Source organism: Adiantum capillus-veneris, chromosome 28, assembly GCF_014529385.1.
Source record: "Adiantum capillus-veneris isolate H3 chromosome 28, ASM1452938v2, whole genome shotgun sequence".
In the NCBI taxonomy this organism is placed as follows: domain Eukaryota; kingdom Viridiplantae; phylum Streptophyta; class Polypodiopsida; order Polypodiales; family Pteridaceae; genus Adiantum; species Adiantum capillus-veneris.
This window is the reverse complement of record NC_140958.1, coordinates 101,666,937-101,689,441: the sequence shown is the minus strand read 5'-3', so window position 1 is coordinate 101,689,441 and position 22,505 is coordinate 101,666,937. Positions and strand designations below refer to the sequence as shown.

The 22,505-nt window shown below is 42.0% G+C and overlaps 1 protein-coding gene and 1 long non-coding RNA gene across 2 annotated transcripts; both read left to right on the top strand.

The window, feature by feature from the left end:
* The first annotated feature begins 11,950 nt into the window (after positions 1-11,950).
* LOC147420986 (uncharacterized) lies at positions 11,951-13,660 on the top strand. Its single transcript, XM_086504934.1, has one exon. The coding sequence runs from the start codon at positions 12,060-12,062 to the stop codon at positions 13,425-13,427; it is 1,368 nt and encodes a 455-aa protein (XP_086361060.1). The 5' UTR covers positions 11,951-12,059; the 3' UTR covers positions 13,428-13,660.
* A 1,069-nt stretch (positions 13,661-14,729) lies between these two features.
* Positions 14,730-18,969, top strand: LOC147420985 (uncharacterized). Its single transcript, XR_015186973.1, has 3 exons — positions 14,730-17,593; positions 17,675-18,458; positions 18,534-18,969. It is a non-coding gene; the product is annotated as an uncharacterized LOC147420985 (long non-coding RNA).
* The last annotated feature ends 3,536 nt before the right edge of the window (positions 18,970-22,505 follow it).

Below are 22,505 nucleotides of genomic sequence, written 5' to 3'. Positions count from 1 at the left end.
AACCTCTACTTGCTTGGAGAAGGAGAGGGAGCTCTTGCACTTTGCATAGCACACAATGAGAGTGTTTGTGAGTGTGTGTGGGTGAGTATACCCCCTAAGCAACCCCCTATCTGGCTTGGGTCGACCCCCCCTTGTAGCTCATGCTTGAAGCTCATTGGACCCCTCCAGGCCTAGCCAATCACAAGCAGGAGGCATTACAAGCAGCAAGGGTAGCCTTGAGACAAGTGTCCCCCTTTCCCCTTTGAGAGAGAGGGCTAGATAAATGCTAAATCAATTAATTAAATATCCTAAATTATTATTGTACCCCTTGGGTGGCCAACCAATAGGCTTCAGGCACACCATGAGGGCAACATGAGGAGGAACTTGACAAGTGTCCCTTTTGTTTTCTTTGTACCATGCATGCCTTGTGTGAGTGTGTGGGTGTTCTCTCTCATCCCCCCTCATGTAGGGCTCGCCCCCTCCTTGTAGGGATTGAATCTTTGACTTTTTGACACCTCAAGCCCCTCATGCATAGGCCCAATTCCCACCACAAGCTTGGCTCATAAGCACTTTAAGCTTGGGCTGGGTTCTCACCTCAAGTGAAACCCTAGCATCTCAAGCATGTCAAGCACCTCAAGCATCTCAATAATTAAGAACCTCAAGCATATCAATCACCTCAATCATCAAGCACCTCAAGCACCTTAGTGATCAAGCATGAAAAGTAGGACAAGCACCTCGAGCTGGGTCGGGTTCCCGCGCCTCAAGCTCAACCCTAGCTCACCTAAGGTCAAAGGCCTTTTACACACATTATTGGAGGTCTTCAATGAAGCTAACCCTAAGGTCTTATGCTCCATTTTTTAGCTTTGCTCTTTGATAGACCAACTCTCATTTGGGCCCCTTTATCATTGGCCCCGTGTTGAGATAGATCTATAAGCACATGTCTATATCTTAACACTTGTTCCCGTTTATTCTCCCACAATAAGTAATCAATTTAATATGATAAAACCATTTGGGTTAGTTAGATATTAGATATTAGATTTTATGACATTACCTCTCTCTTGAAATCATAGTCGTCCTCGACTATGAGGTAGAAGAGATAAAGCCTTAGTCATTAGTCAATTTTACTTAGCGGGTAGAGGATCCCTTTTTACGCTACGACATCTTTCCAAGATGGATGACTAATCCATTTGGTGCTTGGGAGACATAGTTGACGCAAGCATGTCTGCTCTTTAGTCCATTTCATTCTCCCAAAGTAGAGTGACAAATTCTACTTGGTGTTTGAGAGACATCGTCATCACAAACATGATTCTAAGCATGCATACTAGTTAAATTTGTGCACAATTAAAAAGAGGACTAGTCTTATAAGACAAAAACATGAGTCATTTAAAAGAAATTTGTACATTTGCTTACTCTAATGTAGCATTGTAAGCATTGACAAGGTTCATACTATCCTTAAGCTATATTCCTTGCATCCATCTAGCATCTTCAAAAGGATAATTTTTGAACTTAATAAGATACCGACGGATAATCTTACCATGTCGTAATACCTTGTCTTCATGCCGAAGAACAGCTTTGGGTAGTAGCACCTCTTCTTGGTCTACAACTTCGGGAGGGTCTTCAATAATTGGTTCAGTTGGTGGCTCTCCTTTGTAGGGCTTAAGTAGGCTTACATGAAAGGCATTGTGTATGAGCCAATGTTTGGGCAACTTGAGTTGATAAGCCGTCTCATTGATGGGCTTCAAGATTTAGAGAGAGAATTTAGAGAACATGACAATAGTTGAGGACCGGATTTACGTGGAGCCGGTTCCCCCTCCAATAGGCATTTGTATTATGATTTCTCCCATTAAGAGAGACTTGTTACAATACAATCTTTGTGTTCCTTTTGTGACCTAGGTGATGCAATGAAGATTGAAAGCTTTCATGCATCACAAACATAACATAAACTTGAAGAAATCTTTAACTATCCCAGGCCTCAGTCCCAGGACCGGCTCCACATAAATCCGGTCCTCAACTGTTGTCATGTTCTCTAAATTCTCTCTCTTGTAGCACCTCTTCTTGGTCTTCAACTTCGGGAGGGTCCTCAATAATTGGTTCGGTTGGTGGCTCTCCTTTGTAGGGCTTAAGTAGGCTTACATGAAAGGCATTGTGTATGAGCCAATGGTTGGGCAACTTGAGTTGACAAGCCGTCTCATTGATGGGCTTCAAGATTTGAAAAGGACCATAGTATCTTTTTGCTAGTTTAGCATAATACTTTTGATGGCCGGTAGGATTTTTGCCCATCGTTTGCTTTAATCGAGCCTTAGGAAACTTGAGTAAGACCCAATCATTTTCTTTGAACATTAAGGCTCTTCTGTGCTTATCAGCAGCAGATTTTTGCCTTTGTTGAGAGATGGATATAGCCTCCCTAATCTTTTGAAAAGATTCTTGTAGGTCACGGCTATACTCATCGGCGGCGAAGATCTTCCCATGTACTTTGAGTAGCAAGGGACTTTTAGGTCTTCCCTCAATGATCTCAAAAGGTGCTTTTCCCGTAGAAGTATGTACAGTATTATTGTAGGCATACTCTACAAGAGGTAAATACTTTTCCCATTGTGAGCGTTGATCTACTTCGGTAACATAAGTCTTGAGTAGATCGAGTATCGTACAATTGGCTATCTCACTTTGGCCATCCGTTTGTGGGTGATAGGCCGAAGAGAAATTCAATCTTGTTCCTAGAATTTCAAAGAGACCTTTCCAGAAATTACTGGTCATTCTAGGATCTCTATCTGACACGATGGATGTGGGTAATCCATGGTGCTTGAAAATCTGAGATATGAAGAGAGTTGCCATTTGATGTGCCTTAATAGTCTTTTTGACAGGAATAAAATGTGCTTGCTTGCTAAACCTGTCAACTATTGTCCATAGTCCTGTATTCCCATGGATAGACTTGGGTAATCCAAAGATGAAATCCATGGATATACTCTCCCATGGTGAATTTGGAATAGGCAATGGCTGGAGTAATCCAGGTTGTTTCCCTCTATCATACTTGGTCTTTTGGCATACTACACATTTTGAAACATACTCTTGTATGTCCACTTTCATGGTAGGCCAATAGAAGTACGTCTCTACTCCTCGAAGAGTAGGTTGAATAACTCTATGCCCCGCATATGGAGGAGCATGGGATTCATACATAACTTTCTCACTAAGGGAATGGGTAACACATAGCTTGTTGCTGTGGAGAAGATACCATCTTGCAAGGTGAATGGTTCCTCTTTCTTCCCCAAAGCAAGGGATGACATTATGTCTCTAAAGTCAGGGTCAGTAGCATACTCATCTATCATAGAGGATAGATCATTGTGAGTAGCTATAGACACCACATTAACTTTGGGTCGTCGTGAAAGTGCATCGGCCACTTGATTGTGCTTACCAGCTATGTGAGCAATATGGAAATTAAATTGCGAAAGAAAATTTTCCCACCTCATTTGTTTGTCGGAAAGCTTGGTTTGCTTCATGAAATACTTGAGACTTTCGTGGTCGGTTCGTAGGATAAATGGAGTCCCCAATAGGTAGTGCTTCCATGTGTCTAGGGCATGTAGAACAGCTAAAAGCTCTTTCTCATAAATGCCCAAGACTCGTTCATCAATATTGAGCCTTCGGCTCTCATATGCTATGGCATGCCCTTCTTGAAGCAAAACTGCTCCAAGGCAATCACCACAAGCATCACATTGGACCTCAAATGGCTTTGAGAGATCCGGAAGCACGAGGATTGGTTGGGAAGTAAGCTTCTCTTTGAGCTTTTCAAAAGCATTTTGCTCCTTAGCAGTCCACACAAACTTAACGTTCTTCTTAGTTAAGTCGTGTAGTGGTCCTACTACTTGAGAGAATTTTGCTATGAAGCGTCTATAGCATGCGCACATACCAACAAAGCTTCTTAGCTCATGTAGATTTCTTGGGTTAGGCCATGCTTTTATTACCTCTAACTTTGATGGATCCATTTGGATACCATCTTTAGAGATAATATGACCTAGGTATTGAATCTCTTGTAGGAATAATTCGCTTTTCTTTTGGTTGAGAAAAAGCTTGTTCTCCCTCAATGCTTGAAAAATCACTTGGCGATGTTGCTGATGTTCCTCCAAAGACTTGGAGTAGATGATGATATCATCAAAGAACACTCCAGTGAATTTGCGGTATGGTCTAAAAATTTTCTCCATCAAACGATTGAACGTAGCTGGTGCATTAGTCAAGCCAAAAGGCATGACTAGATATTCATAAATACCAAACGTTGTGCGAAACGCGGTCTTTAAGATATCTTCATCCACTATCCTTATTTGATGATAGCCACTCTTAAGGTCAATCCTACTGAAGTAGGTCGAGCCTTGTAGCTTATCAAACAGTCTTCTACTCGAGGTACGGGAAATCTTTTTTTGATAGTGATATGGTTTAGTGCTCGATAGTCCACACACATACGGTATGTACCATCTTTCTTTTGCACTAAAAGGACTGGAGAACAAAAGGGAGAGGAACTAGGCCTCACCATCCCTTTGTCTACCAGCTCTTGTATAACTTGCCTCATGATCTCCTCTTGTTGAGCTTGTGAAACTCGATAAGGAGGCTTGTTAGGTGGTGAGCTTCCAGGAAGGAGCTCAATACGATGGTCATCATCCCCTCGTTTTGGAGGTAAGTTCATAGGTATATCATCAATGAACACATCTTGGAATCCTTTTAGAAAATTAGACAAGTCTAACTCTTCTTGATTCCTACCATTTACATTTGATGAAACATTAGTATCTTTTAGAGACTCTTTGACAAAAATCATGTACGCAAAAACTGAGCTCTTCATTGACTTATCAAAATCAAGAGGATTTACAAGTGGAATAGTGCGACCACGCTCACTAGCATCTATATACATGTTCTTTCCCCTGTAGGTGAAGTAGATTCTCCTTTCAGGGAACTTCATGTTGGCAGCCATGCGATCAAACCATGGTGCCCCTAGGATAACATCCTCATGTTGGAGAGGAGAGATAAAGATGTCTTCTTTGTCGACATAGCTTTGGACATGAAGCCTCAACTTCCCAATCAAGGGAGTAACGGAGGCTTGTTGTCCCTTGAAAGCTGCATCAGCCACCCACTACTATATCTCCATCTCAAAAGCTTGAATGCCCAACTTGGTGGCCAACTCCATTGATATGAAGTTAAGAGTAGAGCCAGGGTCAAACAAGATGAATGCATCATGCTCTCTTACCTTTCCCCAAGCATAGGAAAGTGATGATCCTTTGCAATGAGCATCCTCTTTTGGAGCTTCGATGGTGGAAGCCCTAGGAGTCTCATTGTGAGTATTCTTATTGGGGCAAGAACGATAGCCATGTCCTTGCTCCCCACACTTGAAACACTTATGGTCCTTGTGAAATGCTTCAAGCTCTTGAGGAGAGAGTTTGTTTTTACCTTTGTAAACTCCCTTCTCCTTGAACCGATTGTTGTTGTTGTTGGAATTGACTTGGGAAGTATTTTGAACATTGGTTTTCCCCTTTGCATCATTTTTGTCTTTGTTTTCCATGGGCTTGACATTATGTCTAGCCCCTTGATGGAAATTGATGCGTGAAGCAACCATGGTGTGATGGATTACTTCGCTAATAGTACCAGGCCGTTGAGAGTTGATGTATTCGGTCATCTCTTCAGGTAATCCCGCACAGAATTGCTGCCTTTGCTCGGCAAAGTCTATCTTTTGAAAGACAGTAGCCTTGAGATGTAAATCCCAAAACTTTTCTACATATTTGTGGATAGACTCATGGGAGAGGAGCTTCAAGCTGTGCCATTCGGTAAGCACTTTGTCCTTTGCATCGCTTGCAAGGAATTGCTTCATGATGGAAACTCGTAGAGTTTTCCATGTCTTTGGGGCTTCACCATTTCCACGAAGGCTAGCCCACCATTGACGATTTGATTTGGAAGTGCATAGCTACATGGCGTAGCTTAGAGGACTCTGTGAAGCCCTCATCTCCAAAGGCCGCATCAAATTGCTGGATGAAGGCCAACACTTTGTCGGTAGCACCAAAGGTACCATCATAGGTGAGAAAAGAGATACTCTTTCCTCCCTCCTTGAACTTCTTTAGCTTTTGTGACCTTCGCCATGCAGGAAATGATTTGCGATGTCCTCCCCTCTTGTATTCTCTAGGAGAATAACCATAACTTTCGTCAGAAGAGAAGGAAGGTGAAGAAGAAGGAGAAGAGGGTGACCTCTTCCTAGCCCTTTTCTTCCTTTGTTTCCTCTCTTGCCTTTCAGAGTGATGAGGAGAAGGACTATGTGTTGATCTTTTCCTCTTGGGAGGAGTGGGCGATCGTCCGGACCGCCGTCTTCGTGGAGCCACATCTTCAGAGGAACTTAAACTTTCATTGCTTTCTTGCTCTTTGGATTCCTCCTCTCGAATGGGAGAGAGTCTTATTTTGGGGGTCTCTTCAAGAGGCCTCCTAAGCTCTCTCTCCTCTTGGAGAGGAAGGGAAATTCCATAAGCACGAAGTTGTTGAGTAACTTCGGCTTGCAAAACAGGGTTGCCCATAGCTTGCTGTAACCTAGTGACGAGATAATTCACAAACATGGGAGCATCATCATTAGCACCTTCATGTGCAAAATGAAAGCTATCAATGTTCATTCTACTCTCTTGATTATTGTCAGCCATGTTAACAAAATTTATGTATGTACTTAGTGTATGCTTTGGCAATTCAAAACCTTAGTTGCCACTCCTCTTAGCCTTTGAAAATCGGCTCTTAAGTATCTACACCCATGGCTCGAAGTGGTTAATTATAGAGAGTAGAGGAGTAGGTCTAACATAGCAGAGTTGCCAAGGGCTAGATCCTTTCGGACTTCTTATGGCTCAATAAGGGTAAAGCTGTAGGCAAGTCTAAAAAGACTCCATTATTAAGTCCAAAGCTCCCGAGGTGTGCACCATCCCCCACATAGTGGGCTCAACAAAATCGATAATAGATCCCACTTCCACTTACCCTAATATAATTAACAACATCAACCATTTATAGGTTACTTAAGGACCTCTCTTCTTAAGAAAGAAAAGAGAAACCAAATGCTCTGATACCAATGTAATGGAATTGGCCTATTTAACTTGAAAGTAGCGGAAATTAATGAAAGTACTTTTGAGAAATGACTGTGTGAGCATAGCGGGTGAACATAGTTGAAGATAGCAACATAATCATAGCAATTAGTTAACTTGGCATGAACAATACTTTTGCAAGAGAGAGAATTTAGAGAACATGACAACAATTGAGGACCGGATTTATGTGGAGCCGGTCCCCCCTCCAATAGGCATTTGTATTATGATTTCTCCCATTAAGAGAGACTTGTTACAATACAATCTTTGTGCTCCTTGTGACCTAGGTAATGCAATGAAGATGGAAAGCTTCATGCATCACAAACATAACATAAACTTGAAGAAAGCTTGAACTATCCCAAGACCTCAAACACCTTCGAAGGTGGAGAGAGCTAGCAGGGAATGAGGGTAGGGAAGAGGAAGAAGAAACATTTCGTAGGAGAAAGAATTAGTTCCTCACTTATCATAACTCTTGTTGCTAGCATACATAATAGCATAGTAATGAAGAATAAGGAGATGGCAAGATTAAGCATTGAAGCATGGCTCTTGGTTGGATTTGCACTCCATATCCGAGAGTGTTGGTGTAGGCTCTCAACCTCTACTTGCTTGGAGAAGGAGAGGGAGCTCTTGCACTTTGCATAGCACACAATGAGAGTGTTTGTGAGTGTGTGTGGGTGAGTGAGTATACCCCCTAAGCAACCCCCTAGCTTTCTTGGGTCGAACCCCCCTTGTAGCTCATGCTTGAAGCTCATTGGACCCCTCCAGGCCTAGCCAATCACAAGCAGAAGGCATTACAAGCAGCAAGGGTAGCCTTGAGACAAGTGTCCCCCTTTCCCCTTTGAGAGAGAGGGCTAGATAAATGCTAAATCAATTAATTAAATATCCTAAATTATTATTGGACCCCTTGGGTGGCCAACCAATAGGCTTCAGGCACACCATGAGGGCAACATGAGGAGGAACTTGACAAGTGTCCCTTTTGCTTTCTTTGTACCATGCATGCCTTGTGTGAGTGTGTGGGTGTTCTCTCTCATCCCCCCTCATGTAGGGCTCGCCCCCTCCTTGTAGGGATTGAATCTTTGACTTTTTGACACCTCAAGCCCCTCATGCATAGGCCCAATTCCCACCACAAGCTTGGCTCATAAGCACTTTAAGCTTGGGCTGGGTTCTCACCTCAAGTGCAACCCTAGCATCTCAAGCATGTCAAGCACCTCAAGCATCTCAATAATTAAGCACCTCAAGCACCTTAGTCATCAAGCATGACAAGCAGGACAAGCACCTCGAGCTAGGTCGGGTTCATGCGCCTCAAGCTCAGCCCTAGCTTACCTAAGGTCAAAGGCCTTTTACACACATTATTGGAGGTTCAATGAAGCTAACCCTAAGGTCTTATGCTCCATTTGTTAGCCTTGCTCTTTGATAGACCATCTCTCATTTGGGACCCTTTATCATTGGCCCCGTGCTGAGATAGATCTATAAGCACATGTGTATATCTTAACACTTGTTCCCGTTTATTCTCCCACATTAAGTGATCAATTTAATATGAGAAAATCATTTGGGTTGGTTAGATATTAGATATTAGATTTTATGACATGAGGAGACTATTTCTTTCTCGTATGTTACTTCTTCTTCCTCTTCCCTTCCCTCACTCCCTGCTAGCTCTCTCCACCTTTGAAGGTGGAGAGACTATTAGATATTAGATTTTATGACATGAGGAGACTATTTCTTTCTCGTATGTCACTTCTTCTTCCTCTTCCCTTCCCGCACTCCCTGCTAGCTCTCTCCACCTTTGAAGGTGTTTGAAGTCTTGGGATTGAGGCCGTGGATATGTTAATGCTTTTGCAAGTTAGTTAAGGGCATAATTTTGATGTATGAAGTCGATTATCTTCATTGCACCAACGAGATCTCAAAGAACACAAGCTTGTATTGTACCAAGTCTCTCTTTATGGGGGATTCTATAATACAAAAAGCCTTTTGGAGGGGGAACCAGCTCCACATAAATATCTTCCTCAACTATTGTCAATTTCGCTAATCTTCTCTCTCTCTCTCTCTCTCTCTCTCTCTCTCTCACACACACACACACACACACACACACACAAGTATTGTTCATGCCAAGCTAATTAGGTGTAATGTTCATCTTGCTACCTTTAATCAATTACTATTCTTATGCTCTTTAAGAATTCTCTCTCTATCTCTCTCTCTCTCTCTCTCTCTCTCTCTCCCTCACACACACACACACACACACACACACACACACAAGTATTGTTCATGCCAAGCTAATTAGGTGTAATTTTCATCTTGCTACCTTTAATCAATTACTGTTCTTAAAAGAAATGCTCACTATTGTTATTTCAATTTCCGATACAGTCAATGTTATAGCCATATTCCATTACAACAGCCAGGACTGAGTGCCATCACCACTACCACAGTAGAACCCCAACATGACCTGGCCATCAACACCTCTTCAAGAAGAGGAGAGAGGATGGTCTCTCCCTACAAGCAAAAATTCAAGGGGTGTAATAGGACTTATTTTTGAAGTTCTTAAAGTCGAAAAGAATGTAGTAGGGCATATCTTTCGTTTAGCACGATTTGAAAGATTGTTGAATAGTCTATTAAATAGAGCTTATGTGAATAAGCTTGAGATATTAAGAGAGAACATATATTCTTTTTCTAAATAATATACTAAAGACGTATTTGATAAAGATTAATGAATAACAGATAGTCTGTCTATGAACAGTAAAATTGAGATTTTTATTAATATCAGTGTTTTATATTTATGTGTTTTAGCTTAAAATGCATAGGTAGGCTTAAAATAAGTTGAAAAAGTAGTGGAGACTCAAAAATAGAGGTTTTATGAGTCGCGATCTAAAAGTTGCGTTTTCAGCCAAAGAAAGACGTCTTGTAGACCAGACCTATTCCCGTCGTTTTGAGTACCTGGATTGCTTTGTTCTGAGTTTGTTTGTAAGAGTTATGATGAAAATAAATAGAAGGCAACAACAGTGTAGTATACACAGGGACAGGCAGACATACAACATCATACAGCTCTCTCTACTATCAACCAAGAAGTGGATTTCTTTCTTTATGGTAGACTATTGCAATTGAGATTATGAAGGTACATAATTATGTTTTTTTACTTTGATTATCATGTTGAATTGGTTGCACGAGTATGTTCTTTTGGCTATTTTGTAGGCGATGCAGAAATCAGCGTGTGAAACAGGATCTATGCAAAGTGTCATGATGAAAATCTAACCTTCATGGATTTCTTAGCGATCACGTTCTTATCTTATTCTCGTAGGTAAACTTGGTGCGAAAATCGAGTTGTCTGAACGCCTAAAAAGCGGCTATTTTGAGAAGTCACAGGCTTTTCGAGGAAAAGAAGGATAAAAGCACGACGGGTGGTGCGTTTGGGGATCATTCGTAGATCTTCTCTTCTGCGAGTGCGAGTGCGAGTGTGAGTGCGAGTGCGAGTGCGAGTGAGACGCTGCATGCAAGCAGACTGAAGCTCAGGGGTGGTCGGGAGGTTCGAGCTCCGTACAACGGAGTGCGCCCATATTCAATTGCTCCTCTGTTGTATCAAGACTCTGCAAAAATTCATCAATACAAAGATCTCTTTCTCTATCTTTTGTTGTCTATCTCTATTATTCCGTTCCTGTGAGACAAGGGGGGAAGAGAGGGCATGTCGCACCTCTAGAAGTGGTCGCCAGGAGTCCACTACAAGGACATCGCTCGCCACTACAGCTCCAAAGGTCGCCACCGTCACCATATACACAAGTGTCTTAATCTGAATCTTTCTAGTGGGCAAGGTGTCTAGCAATTTTTGTTGAGCCTAAACCCCACTCTTGAATTTTCAGCTTCAATTTTGAACGTGGCTCGACATTTCTCTAATAGATTTTTTGGATCTGATGAGAAAGACGGCAAGTGCAAAAATATGATTCGTATATGAGGCAAGGGACCTAGCATACTTAAACATGGGCCAAATTATGAACTTGATTTTTTTGTTTGTTTTTGTGGTCGATCCTTGTGTGTGTGTGTGTGCGTGCGTGTGTGTGTGTTGGGGGGGGGGGGGGGGGGAGCATAAATCAAGGGCACTCACAAGGGTTTCAACAGCCCACAAGCACTCGTGTGGTTAGCTCATCAAGCCTCCATCCATCCATGGGGCGGTGGGTTCAAATCCTGGGTTGTTATCCATGCATTAACTTAAACTATTCCTTTGCTTCGAGATTCGCGTGCAACATGCCCTATCGTTGATCCCACCGCCTAGCCCTCATTAAGACCTCGTGTTAGATAGTGCTGAGGAAATGACATAGGGTAGTTGAGGAGATCTATGGTTGGGATAATATGTCATTGATCGCGCCAAGCTTGCAATTAGAACAACCTATCCAGTGACTATTGAACTAGGAGCAAGCTGGTAAACTAAGGATGGTCACCTTTAGTCATTTCACCAACGTGTTCATCCTCAGGTCACCAACTTGATCCAACGATCAAGATTGCTCACGGTTTATGATGCCTAATCTCAACCATAAATCCCCAATGACGAACCTATGTCAGATAGTGTAGAGGGGTCATAAGGGTTGCATATTTGACAGTTTGACGAATATAAAAATGGGGGGGGGGGGGGGGGGGGGGAGAGGGAGGGAGGGAGAGAGTTTTGAGTTACAATCGTATGGTTCAAGACTCATAGGATAAATCACTTGAGAGAGTTCCTACGACAGTAAAACTTCTCCTCTTTCTTTGTGCGCATGGAAACTCGAATAACCTTTCTATCGCTCAACTATGGCGGATTGGTTATTTGAGTTCCTTCTTGATGAACAGGTTCTGAGACTTGAGTTCAAGATTCATCGGATCCTCACATCAACCCCTCCTTCTACAGTGTGAAAAGAGAGAGAGAGAGAGAGTAGAGATCGATCTCTCTCTCTCTCTCTCTCTCTCTCTCTCGCTCTCGTCCTGAATTAAAAACTCGTCGGATACATTTTTCTAAAGTTCTCTCCTCCCTCTCAGGCTTCTCGAGTCCAAATGGAGAGTGCAGAAGAGCTAAGACAGAAAGGGAACGTGTGTTACGAGGAGGGGATCTCGCAGGAGAAAAAGCTTGCGCCCTGCGTTCGCATTTCCAAGCTTCAGGCAGCGCGAGCTCTTTACCTGCGAGCTCTGGAGGCCTCCATCTCTTCTGCTCAGAAAGCGGCCGCTTGCAAGAACCTTGGCGCCACCCATCTTCAGCTCGCAAGCCTCGCCTCTTCGGATCCTCACATCAACCCCTCCTTCTACCTCTCCCGCAGCTCTTCCTACTTCTGTGAAGCCCTCAGCCATGGTTTCCTCGCCAGGAGCCCCCCTTCTTGGGTCGTCTTCATCGAAACCCAACTCTCTGACATCGCATCCCGTGTCGTTGCAGATGCATCTGCTGTCGCCTCTCGCTGCGGATCTAACAAGCAGAAGCTCTGCAAATCCGATGCATTCGAAACGCTTGTTGGTCTCTGTGGTGCCTTGTCGAAGCTTGCACCGCACGCCCCTCGTGATGCCCTCGTTGTAGCCTACATAGGCCAAGCTTCTTGCCTTGTTGATGTCGCATCAGAGAGCCTTCGCACCTCTCCATCTTCGTGCATAGAAGAGTGCACCCAGGATTTCCACAGATGTGTTTCTCTTCTCCATGTTGCAGAGCAGGCCACTGCGTCCTTGCAAAATCCTGTCCTTGAGCTGTTGCGAGATCGCATCTCTGTCGGCCAGCGTTTCTGCGAGTGCATTCAATCCATTAGAGCTGGAGCAAAGTTTGCAAAACAAGCAAGCGAGGCAGCAACACCGTCTCAGAAAATTGACTATGCTCTAGGGGCCATTGATATGTACAAGGAGGCGGAGACGAATGCAAAAGGTTTGGATATTGAGGCTCAAGCAATTACGCTGGTCTCTGTTGGCAAGATATATGAAGAGATATTGAAGTCACCATTGCAAGCCATCTTACACTACAGGAGAGCTTTAGAAATGGATTTGAGTGATGAGGACTTGCGGGCAAGGGCAAAAGCGGTGCTGCGCAAATTGGAGCTTCAAGTGTGCAGAGATGGAGAGGGAGAAGCTGAGAGACGGAAGTGCAAGCTCCGAGCCGAGCTGAATGGAGATTTAGATGAAATACAGAGGCAGTCTAGTAGGCTTGATGGGCTGGGTTTTCTCAGGTTTATCTACAGAGCCCATCCTCCTTTGAAGAGTGATGAAGAGTTTTCCGCTGCACTATGTTGTTCTTCATCAGCGTCCACAAGGCCACTTATGAGAAAAGCCATCAAATTCTATCATCCAGATGTCAATGCATCCTCTGACGAGCGGTGGCAGGTTGTTGCAGAAGAAATTACAAAGTGTCTTCTACTCAAGTACAACACCTGTAAAGACTCTGCCAATTGACCAGCAATTGTTGCAGGTGAGTTTCTTGTTGTACACAGAGCTTAAATTGTATGGGTATGTATTGTACAGGGAGCGTTTAACTCATTAGAGGCATGATAGGTCATGAATGAAGTTGCTTGTAGCTTTGCCAAGGTTACACAATTCTTAAGTATGATACATTATAATGGTGTTATGCAATGAAATTGTGAACAAATTATTTGAAAAGTAATTGGGTCCCTCTCTATTTCTCTAAAGTGTGGTAGATTGGTTATCCCAGTTCTCTCTTGATTAGCAAGTCTTGAGTTCAAGACTGGGATTCTTCAACACCTCTCTCTCTCTCTCTCTCTCTCTCTCTCTCTCTCTCTCTCTCTCTCTCTCTCTCGGTGGAGTACATTTTTGTCCTATGTTTGTCAAACAGTTTAAGCTCATGAATTTTGTAGTGATATTTAGGAAGCTTTAATAAGCCTTGAAACAATCCCTACTCTATCATTCTGTGTTATTGTTTGTTATCTCTCCGTTTTACCAAAAGGATATTCCAATGCTTTGGGAAATTTTACTTTTCCAATGCTTGTTTTGTTTTTCTTACAATGCAATGCAATCCACTACTGTGTTTTGTTGCATGTGATTGTTTGAAGCGTTAAGATGCTAGTGGTAGCAACCTTTCTTAAATGTAACTTCTCTGTTGATAAGCCTGTGTTTGATAGCCTCGTACAATCACATATCGGCATATGCCAACTTAAACCATCTAGTCAGTCATTGTTCATCAATCAATTGAAAATTGCATTCTTGACAACTCATTTTCTTCTAGGAGCATTTTTTGGAGGTAGCCTTCTTAGACACATGATCAATTGCCATTGTAGTCGTATCTGATTCAACTTTTCAAAAAAATCGGACGTTGCATTCCCTTGCTTTTTTCTATTGCAATACTTGCATTGCCATATCTTAGCTCCTCCTTGATCTCCATCAGTGACATCAACTCTATCCTATCAAGACCATGAAGAGCCTTTCTTGGGCCATTTGGTTCCTCTAGGAGGCTGTGTGGGAGCACATATTAGAACCTAGTTCTACACTCACTGTGGGGCACTAACAATGTTAGTGAGGATGTCAAAGTATTTAGCCAATGGTAGGTATGATGGGGTTGATGGTTATATTGATGTGTGGATGACTACCATGAGTCTATACCTTGCCCTTACCTTTAAAGGTGATTATGGGCATTCGTCTAGGTATGCCTTTAGGAGGCATTGTGCGGGGGGGGGGGGGGGGGGGGGGGGGGGGGGAGAGAGAGAGAGAGAGAGAGAGAGATTGATTTATGAATATCTTCAATAGGCCAAAGTGAGCCTATGAGTTTGATCAATATACACGAGTGTCCTCTAAATATATAGGACAATGACAACAATACAAAATAGAAGTGCTACTTAAAAAACTTCCTAAGTTGGAAGATGAGGGTAGTGCATATATGGGTGGGGAGGAAGGTGATGATGAAGGGATGGAGCTTTGGATCTAGGGATAATAAAATTTTATGCTAAGGAGCACAATCATGATATGTATGTGTCTAGCTAGGTTCATATTATATCGAGCGGCGGACAATATCTAGGGAACGAAGACCCATGAAAGATTTGTGTGGGTTGCTTTTTTTAATGATGGTTAAGCTTTTTTTTAGTTAACATTTGTGTTTTCAAGGCAAATAACATCAATATCAAGGAGTTTCCTCAGCTATATCCATGGGTAGAGGAAACACAAGAGAAGGAAAGGACTCTTTAATACTTTTGTCTTGCTAGGGAGGAATGGGCTGATTCCATAATCCTAGCCCTAGCCCATTCTCACCCACATTGTTTGGTTGGATATTGCAATCGTTAAGGCTCCTAGTGTTTGCACGCAAGGCTCTCTAGTTGAACGCTAGCCAAGTTCCTTGTTGCATTGCAAATTTTGTCACATTAGTGTCTCTAGCTAATAATGAAAAACTTGATTGGAAGAACATAAGAAAAAAGTTAATGTTTTTTTTTAATTCTTTGCTTCTGTGAGCTAAGCTTATTGTGTTCATGTATTATCTACAATGGTTTACATTATGAATATGACTTCCTCTACCATGGCACAAAACATGACACCCAAGGAGAAGTTTACTAGCATACAACATGATTTGGCACATCTTAAATTGTTTAGATGTATTGCTTATGTGCATGCGTCGAATAAATTGCACACAAAGGTGGACCCAAAAGTTGAAGATTGTGAGTCATCTCGTTGGATGTGGCACTGTTGCATGTTTTTCCACTTGATAACATCCCTAATTTGGTTTAATAATGTACACATTTCAAGCATTTCATGGTGTCACACCCATCTCACCTACAAAGGTTGATGCATGTAAAAATTGTCAAAAATAGGAGTTAACAAGCGTCATCGTAAATTGCATAGAAAGTGATTCAAAATAAAAAAGTAAAAATATTTATTGCATATCTACGCTTTTTATGCTTATGTAAGCCATCCCACAAATTTAGGGATTTCCTTGACTTTGTTTTGGATTTTTCACATTAAAAATGGTTTTTTTGGGGTAAAAAATGATCTAGTTTTGGTCGAACATGGCATAAAAGGCCTAAAAAGTGACACCAGTATTTTTTCTTGTGGGAAGAGAAAAATGGTTGCTTCTTATGGTTGGGAAAACTTGTTATTTTTCCTTCTGTGTAATTCACTTCATGGTTGCTCTATGAGTGGGTAGCGCAAACTTGCCTCTGTTATCTTGTACACGAGCTTGTGGGGGAGTGAATTAGGGTTTTCTTTCATCAAAATGGTGTGTGGGCTTCAATATCTAACCTCTTAAGTTTTTGCAAAATCAAAAAATGATCATGGTGAAGGTGCAAGCTCCTGATTTCCTCTCAGTAGTTTGAAGTTATGACAATGTAATTGGGAGTGAAGCTACAAGATTCCATGAAAGAGGTTTGGGTTTCGAATGGGATATGTGCTTGTATGAGAGTTGAGGTTTTATGGTTGAAACTTTAGTGTTTTTAATTTCTCTTTTTAAGTAAAATTAGATGTGAATTGGTGATCTTTTCATCATGACCTCGCTTGCAAAAACAAGAAGTTTTCAAGCACAATAGGAAAGAGGGTTTGTGACTTTTCTGTCACGAACGCTCTTAGAATTTAAGCCATCTTTACAAAGAGGTTGGTGACTTCCATAAACACTTTTTCACAAAGTGTTTGTGACTCTCGTTATGAACTTCAATAGTGAAAGCTTTTGCACCTTCCTAACTAGACCACACTTTTCGACAGTATTGTCACTTCATAAACAATTTTTCCCATATAGTCTCTCCTCTTCATAACCTCACAAAGAAGATCACTTTTCAATGGAAGGAGAAAGAGAAGGCATCTTTCAAAAAGCTGAAAATAACTCTCAAGAAGGCCATGCAGTATCTTTTGAAAGCCAACGTTTAAATGATGCAGAGAAAAGCTGTGACATTTATAAGAAAGAGCATTTGGATGTTGTACATGCTTTAAAGATATGGAAGCATAACCTCTTAGGTAATGAGTTTCTTGCATTAGGAGAAAGTTGGACTCACTTTTGGGCCTTTCAGTTCTAGAGAGAGAGTGACGCTTGACCAATAAGGAAGAGGATAACGTTACGTTGAGAATCGACATTTTGGAGCCAAGCTCTTTTAAAAAAAAGGGAGAAAATATTGTTTTTGTTCATCAAAATGCCAATTTCACGCTTTCAAGGCATAAATGCCATAAGTCGTACTAACTCTGTACCGAGGAATTTCAGAACTTTCATTGAAAACTCTATCTAGTATCTATGTTCCCACCCAAATATGACTTTGAGTAGCTCTACTTCCCTCTCAAAACTTCTTCCCTTTTTTATATTTGCGTTAACCTTTCTATGTATTCTAGTGCACACCGTGACTACTTCTCGAAGGCCTAGCCCTACCATTGACTCTGTTATCATTTTTAACAGTTATACTATATATGATCCAGCATGGATACCATCTCGAATAACTATCGGAAGTTTGGTTCTACTGCAAACTAGGAGGAGGAAGAGGAGGCAACGCAATGATTTCGTGGAGGCTTTCAATACACAAGTTAAGAGTTTAAAGTGTGCGCAAAGCCAGCGGGTGAAAGAGGTCCTCATCAACATGCTTTCCAGCATGCAGACTTAAGGTTGCAAACATCTCCTCCAAGTTTTTCAAGGCATCGATCCAACTGTAAGTTATTTTGAGCATCTCACTTAGTGCATGATTATATTGGAAGGTTAAGTGATGGATATCATCTTTGGTATGTTTCAGATATTATTTATCCATCGAATAGGACAGATTGGCAACCAGTTGAGAGCATAGTTGGGATTTTTGATGCTTTCCATGCATTTATTGGTGAGAAAATGTATCGAGGAAGACAACACAAGGAACTTGCAGATAATGAAATATTCTTTTATGATATGTCATATGTGGAACCGAGGACTTCCATTGGTTGGGGTCGTGTAGCTCCTTTGTCACTTCCACCCTTTGACAGCAAGGACTGGTCTTTGCCAGCTTTGCAAACTAGTGAAAGCTTTATGAATAAGTTGTTTCAGGATATACAAAAGTCCCTCAAGTATTCAATTGCCACAAAAATAGTTCGGCTCGCACTATTTATGCCTCTTGAAGTGTTTGTATATTTTTTCTTCGATGAGCAAATAAAAACTACCGCAACAATGTTCATTTGCAAGTCTGAGAGCTATTTGGACTTTTTAGATGATAATTGGGATAGGAAAAACAATCACAGAGCAAAATCTGTATCTTGCAAAAGAAGTCCATAATTTGCAAGTTCATTATAAGCTCTCAAAATTTCATAGTGTCATTTTACTATTTTAGATATCATCTTCTTAGTGGGCAACTTATTCCACTCGACCAAGATACAGAGTCTAGCCTCGAGAACAAACCTTTATCAATGGAGCTCTACTTTCGAGACAGCCTACTTACTGTGATGGAGACAATGTCAAGCATAACTTTTGCACAGCTCAGGCTAGATCTTACATGCGAAGAACTTCTACTTTTGCCGGAATTGTATGCATTCAGTCTCAACAACAGAAAGGTGCTTACTAAATGGATGAATTTTGATTGTCTTTAATACATTAAGACATAGAATCTAACTTTTTCTTATTTTCAGATTCCAAGACGCAAGGAGAAAACAACATTGTGCAAGGGGTCACTCACAAATACACTTCACTTAATTGCTTCCACCGGAAGCTAGGTCACATACCTTGTGCATGCAATGAGCTTTGATGCCATGCAAACCATGTACTCTTCAAAATGACTAATACAGAGACATTTTGTGGCGCTCAAACAATGTTTAAAATATATACACTTTCCATTGTCTCAAAACTTTACAAACTGTGTTGTTTCTGTCAAGGTGTATACAAGTTATTGCTTCCTTTCCCTGCTATTGCTCCCCTGTCCTCTCCCCCGGTTTGTGCCACTAGTCCCCTGTCCTCTCCCCTGGTTGCTGCCACTGGTCCCCTGCCCTCTCTCTCGGTTGCTGCCACCGCTCCCCTGTCGTCTGCCCCGATTGCTGCTACTTCTTCCTCTGGGGACGCTGGTCTCGGGCATCCTTTTGCGTCGTTCGAAATCATGGGCCTCTTCCATGGCTTCCCATGCATCTTGTACATGTGAATCTTTCCCTTGTTCTTGCTCTTGCCGTCGATGTGTAGCCCATTCCTCTACTTCTGCGGCGTCCGCATAATATTAATTAATTGGTTCTTGTATATTTCGAACGTCTTCTTGAGTCTGATTGTAGCGTTGCGTCATTTCGTTAACGCAAGCTTGTTCGAACTCCTCAGCTCTCGCCCCTTCCACTCTTGTACATCTGTTTACCGAGATTATAATATGTTGGATGGCCATTACAGAAAAATATCGCACATCGGTGGGGGTGTAGTTATGTAATTGAAGTTCCTGTAGAAGCGTGATGATAGGAAAGTAAGTAAAGATGTTGCTTCTTTTAATACAAACGTTACAGAGCAAACAATGAAACATCACAATTACTTACATTTGATACATCCAAAATTTGAATGAGGAGCAATAAGGCATTCAAACAAGTTCGCCAGCCACAGCTATAGTCATCAACTTGCGTGGGCACGATTACCCATTCGTGTCGGATGGTATTCCCTAGATCATGTTCTAACAAAACATGCTCTACACATTACAAAGAGACACTACTTCCAAATGTACCCAGATGTGCCTTACGTTTTTACACGACCGTGAAACACCTTGCTTTCCCCGGAGTTTGCGTAGTAGACAATCTTAGCTTCCATGTCAAATAACAACAGATTCCAATGATCACTACACCAAAACCATCAAAGATGAGAAAGATCATAAATCCAACATGGTTTTTACAAGGCAAGAAGAAACTCATGATTGATTGTATGCAGTGATCAGAAAGCGCCCTAGATCAAAATTGAATCTGGTAAATTAGCCCATTAGAGCCAAAAAGGAAACTCTACTGTTCTGCACCATAGGCGATATCAGCGGATCTATTACGTATATTTTGTTTTGAATCTCAGGGGGCAGAAGCGAGATAGCGTACCTAACATGAATCAATGGTAGAGATTAGACTTAGGATATTTCAGCGGGCTGTCACTGCCACAAACCCATGAGTCAATACCGAGCGACTGGGGCAGCTATCGAATTCCATAAGCCATTAGGAGAAATATGAACCTTGCATGGGCCTTGTAAGGAATCCTAATTTTTAGGGATTAAGGCTATGTTGTGTGGGGTTTAGGGGGCAAGGGTATTGAAGAAGGTAGTTTTGAGTAGGCTTTTCTAGCCTTTTTTTTAGACAAATGTAGGATGTGGACCTAAAGGGTTACTTTCTCTCTCTAGCTTTTTTTAAAGTGAAGGAAGCATAGGGGTGTGGGGCTACATCAGCAAAAACGTGGGTCACAAAGAGACAAAATTTGACTTAAAAAAAGAAAAAAACATTTTTACTTGTTTTTTACTTAAAACTCCCTCCCAATATATATACATATCCAAAAATCATTTTTTGACCCATTTTTTAACCCACAAGCTTAGAAATTCCATTTTTTCAAAACTCTTTTCTCCCAAAAAGTAATAAACATCTTGTTCTCTCCTCCTCCTCCCTCCTCCCTTCTCTCTCTCTCTCCCTCTCCTCGCCCTCCCTGCCCCTACCTTCCTCCTCCTCCCCAATCTCTCCCTCCCTCCTTCTCTCCTCCCATCTTCCTCAACCTCTCTACCCTTCCCCCTCTATCTTTTCATCATTTGCTTCCTCACGCAACAGCTTCCATGGTGCTCACGGACATCACAAATGGTTTGCTTCCACCACCACGTACTCCGCACACCAAAAACATACATATTCGCTTACCCACGGCATTTGCACCAAAGACCACTAGTGAAGGTGATCAAAGGTCATCACAGGAACGTCGCACCGCTTGTGAGACCAATGTTGACATTTGGGTGGATGGCCATTTGTAACCTTACGATCCTATAAGCCGCTTCCATCCACCGTTTAATATCCTTTCCACATTTCTTCAATTTCTTGGGAGGGGAGAAGCAGGCTTGTTAGGCTATTACAAGCGGTTGTGTATGGGTGCAGGTGCTTCTTTGCATATGTGGATGCACGAATGTCAAGCTCTTCACCTCAAGACGACGACATTACAAGCGTGTGTTGCCTCTTCGGAGAGGGTAGTTAAAACTCTTGAACAACAAATGCAAGAAAAGGAGTCCCATATCCAGAAGCTTACCAACACTATCACATACTTGAAAGAAACACCCCTTGGTGCAAGGGAACGCAAACGCACGTATTCATCCATTGAAACTCTTGCACATTCGAGAGGAGCACGCAAACGACGAGTTACAGGCACAAGGTGATTTGGTCTTTACTTGCATGATGCATTCTTACTTCACACTATTTTCTAACATTTACGTTTATTTGTTGCTAGAAACTTCATCCAGGAGGCATGCGGTGGAACAAGCCATGATGATCGAGTCAACCTTCTCACTAGTTGTCTCAATACACAGGACGTGATTTCTATCTTACAATCACCTAGAGGTAAGCACATTAAAGATGCAGTCACCAAGGACCTTATACGTAAATTAAGAAATGTGGTTAGTGATGATGACGTTCAACAAGCTTGTGATGAGGCTGGAATCAGCACCAAAGCCTATCATGCTATTTTCCAACTCCTAAAGGATGCCCTCTGGCATTGTGGAAAACCTATTTCTCGTTCCTCACAAGGTCAATCTCGCAAAGAAGTCCACAAACGAAGATGTGTTCTCCCGCATTGAGACATACCTACACATTGAGGACACAATGCCAACTTCCCTTTATGCTTCGTGCGCAACAAAGACAAGAGGAAAAGATAAGAAACAATCCATAAGACCTTCGGAGAAGGGCTTTCCTTACACAATGTGGAACAATATTTTCGTGGATCTTAGAAAGCTTCAAGAAGCCATGCTTAGATTTTACGAGTTACCTGAAGAAGGTGATACATTTTACTTTTTTCTTTGGTATTATTCTTATCATAGACTCTGAAGTTTAAGGTCTTAGCACTATTTATTTTGTAGTGCTTGGCAGAAAAGTCGCTTTTGTGCTGAAACTCGATGAGTGTCAAATAGTGAAAGGACGAAGGTTAGAGAGGCTAAGTGTCACTCTAATGAACGAGGCCCTTCAGCAAACCAAGCGAAGGGATTCAGTCGAGCCATCTCCCACCCCATCTTTTAGCGTGCAATCAGAGAAAGACATTTGGTGGTTGGGTGCTATTGAGGTGCCCAAAGAGACCAATGGAGTACTTTCATGGATTTTTTAGAGAACTCCATGGATCGCAGAAGTAATACACTCACAAATTGCAGGTCAGAAGTTGGAGATTGAGGGTTTTGGTAGTTATAATGTGGAGTGGCACTTAGGTGGGGATTTGAAGACCATAAAGTGTTTGCTTGGCTACAAACAAGGGGCTTCTTCTCTCATGCCTTGTCCATTTTGCACTCGAGGGTACAAACCTAATGGACAAAAATCACATAAGAGCACTGCAAAGGCCGGTTCCATGCTTCCATGGCAAGGGCATGGAGAACAAGGGTTAGATTGTCGTGATGTCGGAGATGAAGGTAGAGAATGGGAAGCGTCTATTCT

Excerpts from the sequence above, each read along its gene's own strand:
- LOC147420986 (XM_086504934.1), top strand. The coding sequence starts at position 12,060 with ATGGAGAGTGCAGAAGAGCTAAGACAGAAAGGGAACGTGTGTTACGAG.